Here is an 18,617-nt window from a genome sequence, read left to right on the forward strand (position 1 = left end):
TTAAATAAAAAGATAGTCTATTTAAACAGAAGGGAGGAAGAAGAAGCTTCAGAGAAAAGACTAGATGCATTTTAAATACCACGAGTCCTTACGCCTTGCTAAGACAGTCAGGGACCGTGTCTGCTGGGTAAGACATAGGAGAAGGGCGGGGCTGCACGAGGCAAGGCCCCGGCACGGACCCTTTGGCGGTGTCTATGGTTTGAAAGTGGCAGCATTGGAAGAAAATGCTCAGTGAGACAGGAGCAAACACAGGGCAATGTTCTGATAGTAGACAAATAAAGAGACCAACAGGAGACACCGCAGCACTTACCGCGTTGAGAAGAGGAAGGTCACAAGCATGAAGCTCAGCTGGACCGAGACTACTGAGGAAGAGACAAAACAAGACAGCAGGCTGAGTGGGAATCGGCACCGCGGAAGTCTCCTGTAGCTACCTCGAACCCATCTGAAATTAGAAACCGCTAAACTGACAGAGGCGCGAATGGCCGGCCGTGAGGCACAGCCTCAGACACGGCCTATGGCGTCAGCACGCTTGGAAGGGCTAGCACCCACTGACTTGGATTTAATGACTTCATTTGTTCAACTTAAAAGAAACGGCTTATTCTGGGAGCCAAACAGCATAGACATGTACATAATGTGCACCTTGAAATAACTCACCTCAATGTTTAAATAAATATTATGTAATATTATAGTATTGATGAAAGTTTTGCTTGGAATTACAGGATGACTAGACTACAAAGTTGCTTTTTTTTTTTTAGCTTTAGTAGTTACTGACAGTTATAGTCTGCTGCTCCTGAAGAGCCATTTCTTATAGAAACTGCCTAGAAACCACGATGAAAACTTCACCTACTGTTCGATGCAGCTGAATTATTGTAGATGTACAGTAACACCGTATGTCACCAATCCTTTTGAAATCACTGTAAGAGACCAGGCTGAGTTTAACTTCAGTTGGTGACTTACTGAAGTGCAGCACACACTGAGCTGAGCGTGACACAAATTAGTTTCTCTCCTTACCACACACTACGGTGGGTCAGAAAGTGGTGCGTGAAAAATAAAGGCAGACTAAGACCACAAATGTGGGGCTGATGTCTTTCTGAAGGGCGTACAGGTAAGATGAAGCCGCTGAGTACACAGAGCATTAGGCGAGCTTCGCCACACAGCAGAGGAGGCCGGGGATTGGCCGAGAAGCCTGTCCCTAAGACTTACTTATGAACAGTACGACAACGAGGCTGAACAAGTCCAGGTCGATGAGCGGGTTGGAGAACGTGTCGCAGAAGGTGGTGTAGATGATCATGAGGAGCACGCTGCTGCTGACCGCACCGAAAGGGGGCTTCTTCCTTTCCAGCCAGTCCTTGATGTATCTTCGGACGATCTGAAACACAGAGAGCAACAGGTTGCCTCATCGCTGAGCTGTAGGAAGTGGAACTGGGCAGCACAAAGTGATTCTGACAGCGCAAAGACAGAAGGGGAAGAGGATCGTTTGGATGACGGCCACGGTGGATTTCAAAGCCTCCCTTCCCTTCCCGTCTTCTTCTGGGGGAATTCGGGATGTGTGGTGCAACTTCCACTGGGTGTCCGTAATGAGAGCGAATTTTCAACCGCACTCAAATCCATCCTTAATCATGCCAAATGCTCTTTGCTAGCTGTCACCGAGACGTGCCCATTAAGCCTCCCCCAAGTTTATGTCCTCTGCTAATCTTAATGGATGTGTGTAATTATCACAGTCCCCTTTGCCTCAACAGACAATTCCAAGTGCGACTTTGGGAATCTTAAAAATCTGACATCTTCAAGAATTTCAAGACAGTAGATAATCGAAAGTGATCCATGGAACATATTAATATTTAAAACACCAGTGATGCACCAGAAGTTTTTAATTAAATTATAACTCATGCTTGAAAAGCAAAAGTGCATGTGTTGTGGGAGTTTAAATAATTCACATCTGAATATCTACAGTTTTTTTGTGAATCCAAAGACAAATGCCATTTGTACGCTTTTAGAATTCTAAAATTAATACTTAAAAATGAATAAACCTGTCCTAACTTTTCTACAAAAGGACTGCTAAAATAAAAGTTATAATGTAGTACCTTCTTATTTTAAGACCAAATCAGATACTTAGAACCAGGGCAGCCTGAATACTGCTGATACTGTTCGCTTGGGCGTGAAAGTCAGTCCTTTCTCTTTTGAAGGAAGTGGGGTGGTACAAGTCCATCACAAGGAAGATAGCGGAGACATTTTCAGTTTTGATTCTCTCACCGTCCTACATAATTGAATGTGAAGTTTCACAATAGGCTGAATTACCAGGGATCCATTCGCAGTAATGAGGTCAGGGAACCCATGTCTGGTGGAAGGGTTCTACGGGAAACCACCCTGCCATCAAAAATGCTAAATTTGCCATGGAGCACAGCCTTAACTACAGTCATCTCACCTGGCCATGGTTGTTTTCTGCAGTTTCAGGTACCAAATTCACTCTCAATATGGCAAGAGAACATTCAAGAAATAAACAATTCACAAATTGTGAGTATATTTTATTATGGTTGTAGTTAATCTTTTACTGGGCTAACTTATAAATTAAAGTTCATCATACGTGTGTGTGTGTGTGTGTGTGTGTGTGTGTGTGTGTGTGTGTATGTAGAATAAAGTCTATATTGGGCTCAGCTCCATCACGGCTTCAGGCTTCCACCAGATGTTACCCCAGTGGGGACAACGTGGGACAACGCGCTCTCTCAATTGAGCCTCTTGGTGAATGGCTTCTGAATCTGCTTCCCTCGGCTGAAGAATGAGTAAACTGACTAAATAGGTGAGAGTCTTAGCAGAAGGCTGATCCCTTGGACCCGGGTGCAGGAACATGACCTTCAGGGTTATGTGTAATGGAAACGAAGAAGAACGGGTAGTATAGAGTATCATAGACTGCGTAGGATTATTTTTTAAGTGGATCTAATATTAAAGTAGTAATTGGCTCACTAAATTACTGATGGGGAAAGAGCGCTCTCAAACTTTTTGATTTTATTTCTTGGTGTTCATTTCTTCTCTTAGAGTTGAAAATGCTCTGGGTAGAGCTTAGAGCAGCAGGTCTGCTGCCCAGTGTTATGGAACATGAATTCCAGATTAACAGTGTGAGAGGCATCATGGGTGATAAGACGGCCCTGTTCAAACATGACATCGTGGCAGGCTACCAAGGACTTAATTTAGGTCAGTTCATAAAATACAGTATGTCAAATATAGTCTATTTACTCTGTTGTTTGCTTTTCAAGACAGGGTTTCTTTATGTAGCCCTATCTGTCCTGGAACTCAACTCTGTAGACCAGGCTGGCCTCAAACTCACAGAAATCCACCTGCCTCTGCTCCCTGAGTGCTGGGATTAAATGTGTGTGTCCCCCACTTCCTAGCACAACTCCTATTTTAATATAAATAGTTAAAAAACATCCAAGTCCCTTCCCTGCAGCAGGTTAGAATGTATGATCCCAATTCCCAGAGTAAACATGTCCATCTCTCACCACCACAGCTCTTCCTACAAAATAAATAAACAAAAACGAGTGGGTCAGAGTTTGGCAGCCCAAGCCAAGCCACCTCAAAGCTAAAGCAAATCTCCAATCATCAATCAACATTATGAACAGTGATTTGATTTAGTTAACCTAATAGTCTCTTCGAAACCTCATTACAAGGCACTCGGTCTTGTGGTAGCATAGAATGCTTTCAATATGGCAAAAAAACAAAGACCCCCGAGTCAGAACCCTCTTAGTGTAAACACATTCATGGGTCAGTGCCAGACACTTAATCTTGACAGAAAAAACAAAAAACAAAAAACAAAACAAAAAACAAAACAAAAAACCTAAAACCCTATAAGTTGGGGGCTGGATGAGCCCACAAGGGCAGGGACAACCCTGGAGGAAAGCAGGCTGTCACGGGAGGCCCAGTCTCACTGTGGTATAGGCCATGTTCCCTCAGTCAAGCATTCTACATCTGTCCAGCTCCACAGAACCTTTCCATCTTGCCTAAAACTCGGTTCTCAGCACAGCTGGTTTTGCACTGTGTCGTCAGAAAGGCGATCTGAGTGGATAGCCGCTGATGTGCCTCACAGATGTGGTCTGGCCACAAGCTCCAGGACGCCACACCCCTCAGTTCAGCAACTACTTCTGTCACAGTCATATTCTGTTTCCTAAGAATGTGTGTCACCTAACAATTCTCCAGACTTTAGCCTCGGTGACAGTTTTAGTAACCATACGGAAACCAGAGCTTTGCTAGAGACCACTGCATCCTGAGACTGTGCCAGGAGAGAATTCTCAGGAACAAAGACAAATCAGTGGGAGGTGGGAGGACACACTCAGGTGGGATGGCCAGGTGTATCTTTGTTTAGAACTTATACTAAATTCATTTGTCCTCAGTGCTTGGAGAAACTTAGGCATTAAAAATTAAGTGACAAATCCTCATTAGCTTGTTTGCTTTTCCCAGTAGAGAAGGGGGCGGGGAATCTCCCACAGGAAGGCTTTCATTTTATTGTCTCATCTTTAATATTTTGATTTTCGCTATTTTAAATTAAGTAGCAGGCAAGGCTATGGGAAAATTAAATTGACTGCATTTCCAATAAGCTGTGTTTCATATCAACTGTAATATGACTTCAATTTAGGAACCAGTAAAAGTGACACATCTTAGGTGAAAAATGTTGACATACCAAGATAACTCTGAAGGGCAATATTCATCATTTTGGTTTGCTTAATCTTTTTGGTCAATATTTTTTCTTTCTACTCAGTCTTTACATTTATAAACTGAGTTTGGAGTGAGAATATATGATGGATAGCTCTTTATGCTAAGGCTGAGTTTTAAATTTTATTTTCCCTAATGGTGGTTTTAGGTTCTTCTGTGTTCACCTTCTATTGCAATGAATTCATGTATTTTCATAAAGAGGTTTGTCTCTTTATTAATATCCCATGGAATGGATGTTGTAAGGTCGGAGGTGTTAAAGCCAATGTTTATAATACTTTTCTCTTAAATTGTTTTTTATTACATATTGATTGGGCTTAAAATAATATCAGCATACTTTAAAAAGTATAAATACATAATAAACTGAGATACAACATATCCACTGGTTGTCACTCATCTGAAAGTGACAACAAGCATCACTTTGGAAAATCCCTGCTTTTACTGCACTTCAGTCTCAGAACGATGCTACAGATGCTGGGCATGCAGCTGACAAGAGGCAAAGAGAGCCCAGATAAGGGGCCTGAACTAGAAAAATAGTCACATGCTGAGTAAGGACACACTTTCTACTTGCTGAGAAAACCCAGGAATAGGTCACCACGCAGAGGGGAACCAGGTGGTATGTGGCCCTCAATCCTGGTTACACTCCCTCCTTTGACATGTTGGGTACACGTTTTAACTTCCCTGTGGCCCATCTGCGGAAAGGATATGACGAAGGTCATAGTACGGGTTGAGAGACTGACTAAGCTGTATAGGCTTAAGAAGCTGCCTGTGCAGGTAAGTGATCTTCACTCTGAATTCTGGGTCTGGGTTGGTGATGTGTCTATCACTGCCGAAAGCATGTCTCACTCACAGGACAACGTGACAGCACCACACAGCCGTAGGAAGTAAAAGAACATCTCAAAACAGTGCACCCCCGCTTCACCTCTGCGTGTGCAAAGTGGCCGAGAATGAGTAACACTAACGTCATTCAGCTTAAGCTAAAGCCCATATAACATGAACGGCCGACTTCAAACCCTGAAACAAATCATGAGTGGAAAGACCAGAGAACTCATGATAATGTGCAGATATGCACTGTTATTGTTAATTCATAGAGAGACACGGTGGGCTGTAGTGTGCTACTTTGAAAACCAGGGTGATAGAAAATAATCAAAGGTGATAGAAATTCAGTTTCATTAATGTTTATTTATAAATCCTCCTTAAATATGATGCATATAAAAGAAGCATCTGTCGCAGGCACTTAGAGCAGGACTTGTCAGGAAGGAAGGAAAACACTAAAATGGCACAAATCTTCATCAAGAATGGGCAGAAACAGCCATCTCCTCACTGTCTGGGAGAAACCAGCCTCATCCCAGTGTCACCGTACAAAAAAAAAAGGCCCTGACAGCAGACCATACAGGAGGACCAGAGCAAGCCTCCCAATACTCAAGGGCGTCTTCCTTGGAGAAAAGACAGAGAAGTAAAAATCACCCCAGGAGCAGAATCCACGTGTCACCATGAGTAAATGGCTCAAGAATTTTTGTTCCACTCACATAGTTACTCTTTTCTTCTCCGCCCCCTCCCCCCCCCCCCCCCCGTCGTCTTGTTTGTTTAAGAAATAATGACAGAAATCACATTTTAAAAGATTCATGTAACTGATTGGAGGCATGGCTACTTTTGTACTTTGGCCCCTTCTGTTACGCCTGGCAAGCTCAGTGTTGCCCAGCGTCGCTTGCCCCTGGATGAGCACACATGGGCACTTCCTACAAGGTCCTCATAGGTCACAGGACACAATGCAGTGAATCGACGGGCTGAAGATCAACGTGGAGATACATTAGGCAGACAGGGCCCTATCTTTGGGGTGCTTACATTCTAGTCAGGGAGCTGAATGGAAAAGAAACCAGCCAGCAAGAAGCAGGGAATGAAGTGTATTGAATAGTTTAAGTGAGGTGACTTGATTGGGATCAGTGGCAATTGGGGCAGCTGGCGCAGGAAGCTGAGGGGGGGGGTCTGTCTTTCTAGGAAGGTGGAAGGTGAAAAGACCAGGGCAAAAGCTCCTGAGAAGGAAGACAGGGTGCTGGAGAGACAGCAGGTGTGAAAGATGGTGGGGGTAGGGGTGAGGCAAAGGCTCCTGAGAAGGAAGACAGGGTGCTGGAGAGAGAGCAGGTGTGAAAGATGGTGGGGGTAGGGGTGAGGCAAAGGCTCCTGAGAAGGAAGACAGGGTGCTGGAGAGACAGCAGGTGCGAAGGATGGTGGGGGTAGGGGTGAGCTTGTGAGGGAAGTACACAGGACCTAAAATGGAGGGGTGGGGGGAACCTCACACGAGACGGGGCGCAGGGCCTCCAGCTGATGCCATGAATTTGAGGCAGGATGGGACCATGTGGTTGCTGCACTATGCAGAGAGCTCGGTCAGAGTCTGTGAAGTAAGGCAGAGCTGGGCTGAGTGAGAAAGTGAGTTCTGCCAGGGAAGGGAGCCATTATGGGTCCTGGGACCGAAGCGGCTCAGCTGCACGCACAGACTAGGTAGGTGGTCAGGTACAAGCAAGGACTGAGCGTCCGTGAAAGAGGGAAGGGTGGGGGAGGAAGAAGGGTCGTCAGGGCTAGACTGTTGGCTTTAAGCTGGGGCAGAGGGGACGTGAAGGACGACAGCAAGTGGCAGCAAGGCCACTGGAGGGCTCTTAAGCAGGGAGAGTTACAGGATGAGCACCGATGAGGTAAGCAGGTGGTGCCTGAGACTCAGCTGTTCCACAGTGACCCTCAGTCACATGAGCTTGCTGTTGGCTTGGAAGCACTTTTCTGTGCATTGGAAAAGGGAAGGACTTCCTTAAAACGCCGTATTTCCTCCTGTCAGAGAACTGTAGTACACTGTACACTCCAGATATATACTGTACACGTCTCTGATGGTGTAAAATGAGCAGCACACTTGTTGGCAGTGCTGCATCCTCTTCCTGCGCACAATCTGGAAGATACTGGTACCTTCTGACAGGAGAGGTGCTCAACTTCCCTGCAGCCCTCAGGGATCTGGCGCTCACTGTCCATGGGAGTGTGCTCAACTAATACAATGCATTTCTGTACGCAGCCCTTCTTTTAGTAGGCCCTCTGCACCTATGGGCTTGTTAATTAAAAGTATTCGAAAAAACTTACTGAATCTACACAGGCTTATTTTCCTTACTGCTCTTTAAACTATCTACACAACATCTGAACTGCATTGGTTAGGTACTATAAATAATCTGTAGAGGATATGTATATTCCCTACGCAAACACTATACTATTTTGTAGACCCTTGGATTTTGTTTGTGTGGACTCGGGAACCAATCGCTGTAGGTCCTGAGGGACAGCTGTACTTAGTTTTGTTTTTAGGGTTTGTTTTGCAGGTGATTGCTGGAAAAGAAAAAGTCATTGTCATCTAGCAGCTACTGTATACAAACCTAAAAACACAATCCTGAGCCAACAGCGATCTAGGAAAAATGAGCGCTGGGCCCCCTGTGGCTAAGTTCAAAGTTCTCCCCGTCAATCTCTTTGTATAGCTTAAACCCCACTACTGAGCGCGGTGTTGAAAAGCCCTGCGAAAGCCACCCACGGCGCGCACCACTCAGGCTGACTGACACACTCAGCAATAAAGACGGAAGCCGGGAGATGGAAGCACTTAAAAGAAATCGTCTCCACTTCCAGTTCACAATAGACGACCATCTCTTGGATAAATACGTGCTGAGCCCACTAAGGGGGAACCGGGACTGAGTGCAGGCTGGGGATTGGGAACGCTGGAGAGAGGCTGCAGTGAGGCTGCAGGAGTGAGCAGCTTTCTGGAGGAAAAGATGGAACAGAAAGATAAAGCCAGAGGGTGTGTGGGGGCACAGTCAGGTTCACTCGCTGAAGTTATAGAGACTGTGGCCAAGGATGTGACAACCGGGAGCACACACACAGAGGTTCTTAAGAAGAGGGACACTACCGGTGGACTCACTGCTAGGGCGACCTGGGAGGCAGCGTGATCTCGGGTGGGAACTGGAGGAGACTCGGGACAGAGAACAGGTTCAGGTGGGTGGGGGGTGATGGCTTGGACAGGAGATGCTGCCATCTCTCACACTGAATGGCGTAGCAGATGCCAGTTGGGAAAGACCTCGAGAGAGAAAGGGTGTCATTAGTGCCTTCCTGGGTGCAAGGGGCAAGGATACAAGGAGAGGGCGGAGGCAGTGCTGCTGACTGCCCACTCTTAAGATTAGAATACAAGGGAGGGGCAGGCGGGCAGCCGCCAAAGGTGCCTAAGAGAATGAGATACAACGCTGCCCGTGTAGCTGTACATGAAGTCTGTACATGTCAAGGCACGAGCATGGGTCCCAGTGCTGAGCAGGGCAGTGGCCACATGCCCCCGTCCTCAGCCCAGAACCCCTTTCCCAGTCACAACTGCTCGCAAAGGGAAAATCGTTTCCTCCACTCAAGTTTCACTGTGCTGCAAACCACATTTGTGGGAGGCCCCAGCTCCAGCAACAGATGGCCAGGCTCAGGGTGTTTCTGGAGATGTTTTGTCTCATGACACTTTGTTTGTAGTTTTTTTTTTTTTTAAATCTTGTCTTTTGCTTATCTATTGTGGTTTCCTATTTTGTGTTTTTATAGGTTTTGTGTGCATGTGTGTGTATGCATATGTGTGTCTGTGTTTCTTATAGCTTTTTTCTTTCCTTTCTCTGCCTATCTGCTTTATTTTATTCTGATTTGTTTGGTTTTTATCGGCTTGTTTAGGTGGGGCAGTAGGCAGGATCTGGGAGGAGATGAGGGAAGCAGAAACTGTGATCAGAACATACTGTATGATAAAAATTTATTTTCAATTTTAACAAAGCTATTCATTTTTTTAAACTGCCTTTATTACTTTATAACTTGCTGAGTGTTTTACTACTGGGCAGAGAGAGGATGAGCAATCTAATAACCCAATATTTTCTCTGGGTAAAGATTCCTTACATAAAGGTTGACAGGACACCATATATTTAAAACTAAATTGTGTGGGCACGCATGGTTTTGTCCATATATGTTAAGGCAAGTATTTATTGTTAATTTAGATATTTCCAAGGCACACTAAGAGAAGAACTGTGTGTTCCAAGTTGTTATGGGAAACATGAATGTTATTCACAGTGGAGAGATGGGGCGCACCAGGCTTCAACAAGGCGAGAGTCCACCACACGGAGGCAGAACCTTGTTTCCATTCGTTCATTCATTCATTTGTTCTGCATACACTTACTGGATAAATAGCCTGGGGACACAACATGGCTTCTAAACCCATGGAGCTCACCATACGACAAAGGAGGGAAGCAGCTAGCAAGCAGACGACAGAAATGTGTACCAGGAGAAGCGGTGAGGCAGGAATCAGACTGGATGAGGGGACGTGGCACGGATTGAAGGAGAGGTGAATTATAAAAGAGCCAAATGAGTAAAGCATGGCAGTGGGAGGGCAGGCAGGAGGACAGAAGGAGGAAGGACAGAAGGAGGGACAACAGAAGGAGGGAGGCCCAGTGGGAGGGCAGGCAGGAGGACAGAAGGAGGGAGGCCCAGTGGGAGGGCAGGCAGGAGGACAGAAGGAGGGAGGCCCAGTGAGCCAGGGGAAGACGTGGGACAGAGGCTGCAGAGGCCCCAGGGGACATGTTTATTCAAAATCCTCATTATGTGACTGGCATGGGGGTGTATTTTCAACTGTTACTTTGTGTTTAATTAAATCATCATCTTTGATTGCTTCTAAATCACCCCAATTATGTAAAATTTGGCCTATTTCCTAAGTGTAAGACTAAAACAAAAAACAAAAAAACCCCAAAACCTGTGTTGTGGACGTTGTGTTGCCCTGCATGGAGCTAACTATTTGTTACACCTTCCCTAGCAGTGTGAGTGAGACCTGAAATGACTGAGAAAGCCTGAAGATGATGTGTCCTTGCCCCAATACAGGACCGAGAGCTCTGCACCAGAGCCTTCGCTGGGAAGCCGCCTCCCAGAATCCCCTGCCCACAGTGCCATCTGTACGGATGACATCATATTTTCGGACAAGGTTTGAAAGGGTTGTGTCCTGTTCGGTATACATAGCAATCTGATAAAAATGACAACTATGACGACGACGACGATGACAACGGTGATGATGACCTAAGCTGTAGTGCTCTCTTCTGTCACACTATACGCTAAGAACTTTACACCCATAAATTGTGACTGGGAGCTAGGAGATTAAACGACTTGCCCAAGGTCATCCAGCAAATGAAAGGCAGAAGTAAATTCAGGGTCTAGTTGCTCTTAGATTTCTTTTAGCCCTACCGCATCCATCGTACATTAAATTCTAGTCTCCATGACGGTGGCTTCTCATGACTCAAACCCCCAGATTAACAAACCGCCCGACAATGAAGACCCTCATAAGTAGGTTTACAGCAGTGTCATGCAGAGCTGCTACAGGAGAGCCCCTGTTGTTTAAGAAGAGTGTAAAGTTCGAGGCTCCAAGTGCCATCTGTTTAGGGGGTTCTCAAGTAGAAAACCAAGGGCAAAGCTGGTTCATGTTAACTGAAATTCAAAGAGGAAAACGCTGAAAATGCGTGTTTTCAGTCTCCTTTTTTCATTCTCTTCCCTCATGTGCCCTGACCCAACGTAAGAATTTTCAGTATGACCTGTATAGAAAAGAATGGCTGGACGGCCCTTACCTGACCGATAATAAGAGGAACCACCACCGTCACGAAAAGCTGAGAGAAAATTGATGTAAAAGGCACAGAAGAGGAGGAGCCAAGCTGGAAAACAGGAGAATAGGAGTTAGACTCACTGTGACCCAGTGGCGAAATACTGCAGTCAAGTCAATAATACAATAAATGAATTTCATTCCATGAATTTCTCTCACAAGCACTAAAATTTGGCAATAATCAACAAAGAGTGAGCAAAGCTGCCTCTGTTTTTTTTTTTTAATTTAATATAAATAGGTTATTATTTTAACATATAATTCATTTGGAAAACTAAGATTAAGGAAAAATTCAAATTACATACATTTTAAATACTTTTTATTCACACTCTTTTGGATGGTAGAACTGTTCTACATAAACCACCATACTCCACCTACACTCATAGCTTATGTGATGATTGCATCATTTGTAGATCCCTAGAATAATAAACAAATTTGTCTCATTCTCTTATCAGGACAATATTTCTATTGAAACAAATAAAATATTCTCTAACTTTTCTCAAGTCAAAGACAATGAATCTTAGCTCCTTTACAATTCATTATTACACAAATCCTAGCAAATGAGAGAAATCCTAAAACATAATTTCTTTTTCTTTTTTTCATCTCTGTGTGCATGTGGTATGTGCAGGCATATTTTGGAGCAGCTATGTATGTTCCACAACACGTGTGAAGGTCAGGACAACCTGAGACGCTGGGCCTTGCTTTCCACTTTGTTGGAGGCAGCGCCTCTCACTGCTGCGAACCAGGGCACCGGCCTGCAAGCTACTGGCAATTCTCCTATCTCAGCCTCGAAAAGCGTGGAGTATAGACATGCACTGTGTTCGGCCGTATGAAGGTCCTGGGGATTTGAACTCATGTCTTCAAACGCTTGTGTGACAAGCTATTTACCTCCTGAGACATTTCTCCAGTCCTCTACTTTTCAACTTAAAATTTTAACACAGCTCTTTTAAAATAAAATCTACATGCCTCACCAAGGGCCATAGGCCCTATTTCCCCCTCTACCCTTTCTAATTCTTTCTTTGCTAAGAGTTGCCATCTCAGCCTCATAGAGCGCCTATTTACGGCAGCCCTGATGTTTGCCTACACAGTCACATTAGCCTCAACTATCAAGAACCACTCCTCCCTGTGAACTTTCTCAGCCTCCTCCTAGAATTCAAACCTCTCTGGACTAGTGTTGCCTGGAGTCCAGGTGTTCAGAGTCATCTTCAGCTCTTTGGAACGTAGTTCTCTGAAGCTGCACCAGACGTCTCTCCCTTACCCCTGTAACTTGTTTTTCAGCCTCCTACAGATTGTACCTCAGATTTCTTATTTTCCTGCTGAGTCAGAGTTAAAATGCCTTTTGGAAAATAATGTTGTCACTCTGCAGCCAGGCAGCACTGATTGAGGGCAGAATGTCAACACAGATCAGGTACTTGGATGAATGACCCTAGCAGCTCTGGATAAAACAACTCTGATACATTTGCTACAGGATCTTTCTATGTAGGCTAGCCTATCCTAGAATTCACCATGTAGCTCAGGCTAGCCTTGCACTCAAGATCCTCCTGCCTCAGCTGCCTGAGTTCTGGGTTTAGAAACCATGCCCCACCACATCTGCTTTGATTTCTGAGTTTTGCCCAAATGATTTACCAATTCAGTGTCTCCTTGGAAACACACTGGCCACCCCGGCCAGGGAACTAGGTGATTTTCACTCTCCCCCAGGGAACTAAGGAGACCTTCTCCTACAGACTCCCTCCCTCACACAACCTCTTGGTCTCACCTGCTAAAATCTGAAGCAATCTCTCTCTGGAAATCCACCCACCATTACAGCCAGGGAACCAAGTAGGTGACGGTCACCCTCCTCCTCATATTCCAATTCCAATTCCCAGTCCCACTGCCAGCCATCGTGGGGGCTGCTCTTCTCTCTTCTTCCATCCCCTGTGGACCCCACAGAAGCGGCTTGCCTTCCTCTCACAGCTCACCTCCACCCCGCCCATGCCAGCCCATCCCCATTGCTACTTGTTGGCTCCCAATACTTAGAAATAGTTTTATTGGGGATCCCCAATGGTCACATCTGGCAGGGTCTCAGAAGCTCTTCCTACAAGACAGTCCACAGGCCCCTAAGATCCAAGAGGGCGTAAGAAACCATGGAGCGAGCACACACCCAACAAAGACAAGCACAGACACCAGCACCTAGGATCACTGTCATCCAAACCCAGATGCCTAGGTGCCAGGGTAGAAACCCAACAAAAGCCAGGGCAGTGTGTCTCCACTAGAGCCCAACAATAAAGAAAACCCAATTTGACAGAGGTCTGGAAATAAAAAAAAAAAATTAGGGACTCACACAGGAACATTAGAGGCAACCTTGCCAACAAAATACAGGAGCTGGAAGAGACACTCTCAGGTATTGAAGACAAGATAGAAGAAATGGACACCTTGGTGAAGAAAATATTAACTCTTAAAAAAAAAAAAAAACCCAGGCACAAAACATCCAGGAAACTTGGGGTATTATGAAAAGGCCAAATCTTAGAAAATAGAAGATGGAAAAGAAACTCAGGTCAAGGCCAAGGCAGACCTATTAGAACTATACCTGACTTTTCAATGGAGACTCTAAAAGCCAGAAGGGTATAGACAGATTTTTTATGTATTCTAAGAGACCACAGATGCCAGCTCAACCTACTATGCCCAGCAAACTTTCAATCACAATAGACGGAGAAAGACATTCCACAATAAAGCCAAACTTAAGCAGCATCTACTTGCAAATCCAGCTTGATAAACAGTGCTATAATGAAAAATCCAACCTGAAAATGTTAACCACATCCAAGAAAACACAAGGAATAAATAATATCAGACCAGCTAATCAAAAGAGGGAGGAAAACCCCACCACACCACCACACCACACCACCACCACCATCACCACCTCCACCATCACCACCTCTACCTCCACCACCACCACCACCACCACCACCACCTCCACCATCACCACCTCCACCTCCACCACCACCTCCACCTCCACCTCCTCCACCACCTCCACCTCCACCTCCACCACCTCCACCTCCACCTCCACCACCACCACCACCTCCACCTCCACCACCACCTCCACCTCCTCCACCTCCACCACCTCCACCTCCACCACCTCCACCTCCACCTCCACCACCACCACCACCACCACCACCTCCACCATCACCACCTCCACCACCACCACTACCACCTCCACCACCACCTCCACCTCCACCACCACCACCACCACAACAGACAATGCTCATCAATGGCTCTCAATATCAATGGTTTCAATTCCCCAATAAAAGAACACAAATCAACAAGCTGGGTACAAAAACAGAACCCATTCTTCTGTGGCATCCAAGAAACACTTCCACATCAAGGATAGGCATCACCTCAGGATAAAAGGGTGGAAAAAATATTCCAAGCAAATGGATCCAAGAAATAAGCTGGTGTGGCCATTTTAATAGCTGACAAAACAGACTTCAAACCGAAACTAATCAGAGATAGGGAAGGACACTACATATTTGTCAAAGGGAAAATTTACTGAATAGATATTATAATTCTATACATCTAGGCACAAAACACAAGGGCACCAATGTTCATAAAAGAACCACAATCACAGCTAAAAATCACATACTGACCCTTACCAGTAACAGTGGGCGCTCTCAATGCTCTATGCTTGTCACTAGGCAGGCCATCCAGACAAAACTAAACAGAGAGACGCTGGAGCCAACTGACATCCTAAACCAAGCAGACCTAACAGACGGTTACAGAACATTGCACCCAAACACAAAAGGACATATCTTCTTCTCAGCAGCTTGTGGAACTTCCCAAAACTGACCACATACTTGGACACAATGCAAGTCTTAACAGATACAAGAAAACTGAAATAACACCCACATTCTATCTGACCACCGCAGGTTAAAGCTGGGTGTCAACAACAACAGAAACAACAGAAAGCTTACAAACTTGTGGACACTGAACAACTCACTACTGAGTAAAAAATGGGTGAAGAAAGAAATTTAAACTTTTTAGAATTGAATGAAGCTTATGGGACAAATGAAAGGCATTCTAAGAGGCAAGTTCATAGCACTAAGTGCCTACATTTGAAAAAAAAAACATTGGAGACGTCTCCTGCTAGCACTAATGGCACGCCCGAGAGCCCTAAAACAAAAGGAAGAAATAACACCCCAAGAGTAGAGGACAAGAAATAACCAAACTCAGGGCTGAGACCAATAACAGAGAAACAACAACAAAACAATACCAAAAAAAAAAAAAGTGAAACAAAGAGTTGGTTTTTTGAGAAAATCATTAAGAGTGACAAACCCTTAGCCAAATTAACTAAAAGGCAGAGAAAGACTATCCAAATTAACAAAATTACAGATGACAGGACAATAGACACCAAGAAAATTCAGAGATACATAAAGACCACCTTCAAAGTCTGTGCTCCACCTAACTGGAAAATCTAGCAGAAATGGATGCTTTTATTTTTCTTTCTTTGTTTCTTTTTCTTCCTTCCTTCCTTTGATAATTTTCCTGACATACCACCTACCAAAATTAAATTAAGATCAGATAAGCATATTAAACAGACCTACAACCCCTAGTAAAACAAGCAGCAATGAAGTCTCCCAACCAAAGAGCCCAGAGCCAGATAGTTTTAGCGCAGAATTCTTGCAGAAGAATTAACACCAATTCTCCTCAAATTAATTCACAAAATAGAAACACAAGGACCATTGCCCATTTCATTTCACGAGGCCAAAGTTACCCTGATAACTAAACCACACAAAGACCCAACAAAGAAAAGAGAATTACAGGCTAATTTCCCCTGTGAACATAGATGGGGAAATATATATATATCTCAGTAAAACAGTTGCAAACTGAATACAAGAACATATAAAAAGATCGTCCACCATGATGATGCAAAGATGCAGGGATGGTGCACCATACACAAACTGATAAATGTAATCCACTACACAAACAGATTCTTCATGATAAACATCTCTTCATGATACAAAGTCCTGAAAAAACTAGGGATACAAGAGACAGACCTCAATATTAATAAAGGCAATTTACAGCACGCCCACAGCCAATACCAACCTAAATGGAAACTCAAAAGCAATTCCACTAAAATCTATTTTCAACAATTAAAAAAGAAAGAAAGAAGTCTTTTCTTCACTCTGATAAATTTCATAAAATTCTGTTACCACTTTTAGCCCCAATCTTTATACCCTCAGGGCCAAGAAGGCATGTCTCACCCATCAGGGGACCAGCTTCAGCCCTAACCACTGGCTGTTGGTTTAACCATCATCTCCCAAACTGGCCTCTAGCCCCTTTCTCGTACAACTGATACAACTCCAAATTTCTGCCTGCTGCAATGGTTGAGTAATAACGTTTTCAATGCTTTATTCCCAAGGTTTAGAATGTCTGGAGATTCTGGCTATAACTCCTGGGTAAAGACAATCCCTGCCTGAAATCTCAGGGCTCAGTCGCAGGATCCTCTTTCTACTGACTTCATTCATATTTAAACATGTTTAAGTGCTAAGGATATGTAGGCCAAGGGGATAGTTTTTCCTAGCTGGGTTAGTTACCATATTCCTGCTGTAAGCTCACAGAAATAAAGAAAATGCATTTCAATAATATTTTTAAAATACCAATTTAAAAATTTTCTCCCTTCACTAGCCCCTTGTATACGTGATATCTAGGAGCTCCATGCTGATGGAAGGCAGTGGAATGCAGCCATGGGTTGAGAAGGAAGCCATCCGGGACCCCCCAGAGTCCATTTGTCCCTCAGAATGCCTGTGACCTTTGAACTACTTGATTGGAAACACAGGTCAGAGTGACCATCCTCCACGGTCCTGTCAGATGAGTGATGAGACCGAGCTACCCAGGGATGTAATTAAGAGGGTTCCTAAAGGCAGAGGGAGGAGGGAGGGTGCTGGCAGGGAAAGAAAAGACATCCTGGAATCGCCCAGGCCTACTGTGTGGCCAGTGTGAAGCTGGAGTCGCCCAGGCCTACTGTGTGGCCAGTGTGAAGCTGGAGTCACCCAGGCCTACTGTGTGGCCAGTGTGAAGCTGGAGCCGCCCAGGCCTACTGTGTGGCCAGTGTGAAGCTGGAGCCGCCCAGGCCTACTGTGTGGCCAGTGTGAAGCTGGAGCCGCCCAGGCCTACTGTGTGGCCAGTGTGAAGCTGGAGTCGCCCAGGCCTACTGTGTGGCCAGTGTGAAGCTGGAGCCGCCCAGGCCTACTGTGTGGCCAGTGTGAAGCTGGAGCCGCCCAGGCCTACTGTGTGGCCAGTGTGAAGCTGGAGTCGCCCAGGCCTACTGTGTGGCCAGTGTGAAGCTGGAGCCGCCCAGGCCTACTGTGTGGCCAGTGTGAAGCTGGAGCCGCCCAGGCCTACTGTGTGGCCAGTGTGAAGCTGGAGTCGCCCAGGCCTACTGTGTGGCCAGTGTGAAGCTGGAGTCACCCAGGCCTACTGTGTGGCCAGTGTGAAGCTGGAGCCGCCCAGGCCTACTGTGTGGCCAGTGTGAAGCTGGAGTCACCCAGGCCTACTGTGTGGCCAGTGTGAAGCTGGAGCCGCCCAGGCCTACTGTGTGGCCAGTGTGAAGCTGGAGCCGCCCAGGCCTACTGTGTGGCCAGTGTGAAGCTGGAGTCGCCCAGGCCTACTGTGTGGCCAGTGTGAAGCTGGAGCCGCCCAGGCCTACTGTGTGGCCAGTGTGAAGCTGGAGTTGCCAGACCTACTGTGTGAAGCTTCCCAGGCACCCCCTTGGAGGTTTCTAAAGTGCTCACTGGCATCCAGAACAAAGGACAGGGAGTGTCTGGATGGCGAGAAAAGGACAAGTGCCCAGCCAGTCTGTGTGCAGGCCTCATCTCTGCTGCTGGAATAAGTGCTTCTTCACGTTTCTCCTGATGTGGACAAAGGACCCTGGGGATGCTGCACGGTGTCCTCATTGATGGGAAGCACCAGGGATTAGCAGGACAAGCTCCCAAGTTCAGAACCAAGCACGGAGTGTGGGTTTCTCAGACACAACACACTGCACACTGCCAAGTTTTAAGACACAGGACATTAAACAAACAACATAGTGACTGCTTAATTCCTTGCAGAAAACTCACAAAAAGGCTTTGCAGCTTTAATAGCTTATACTGAGAAGAAAGGATACATAAAAACTCAGTATATGGGGCTGGAGAGATGGCTCAAAGGTTAAGAGTACTGGCTGCTCTTCCAAAGGTCCTCAGTTCAATTCCTAGCAACCACATGGTGGCTCACAACCATCTACAAGGCGATC

The 18,617-nt window shown here is 45.5% G+C and overlaps 1 protein-coding gene across 3 annotated transcripts in view; it reads right to left on the reverse strand.

The window, feature by feature from the left end:
* SLC10A7 (solute carrier family 10 member 7) overlaps positions 1-18,617 on the reverse strand; it is a 229,376-nt gene that overhangs the window by 36,058 nt on the left and 174,701 nt on the right. For all 3 annotated transcript variants that reach the window (XM_084757534.1, XM_084757533.1, XM_084757535.1), the window contains 3 exons: positions 11,328-11,411; positions 1,204-1,369; positions 311-362 (listed from right to left, as the gene is read on the reverse strand). In XM_084757534.1, the coding sequence (XP_084613660.1) occupies positions 311-362; positions 1,204-1,369; positions 11,328-11,411 (302 nt within the window). The remainder of the gene's footprint in view (positions 1-310; positions 363-1,203; positions 1,370-11,327; positions 11,412-18,617) is intronic.

Source organism: Acomys minous, assembly GCF_964271855.1.
Source record: "Acomys minous genome assembly, chromosome: 14".
Taxonomy (NCBI): Eukaryota; Metazoa; Chordata; class Mammalia; order Rodentia; family Muridae; genus Acomys; species Acomys minous.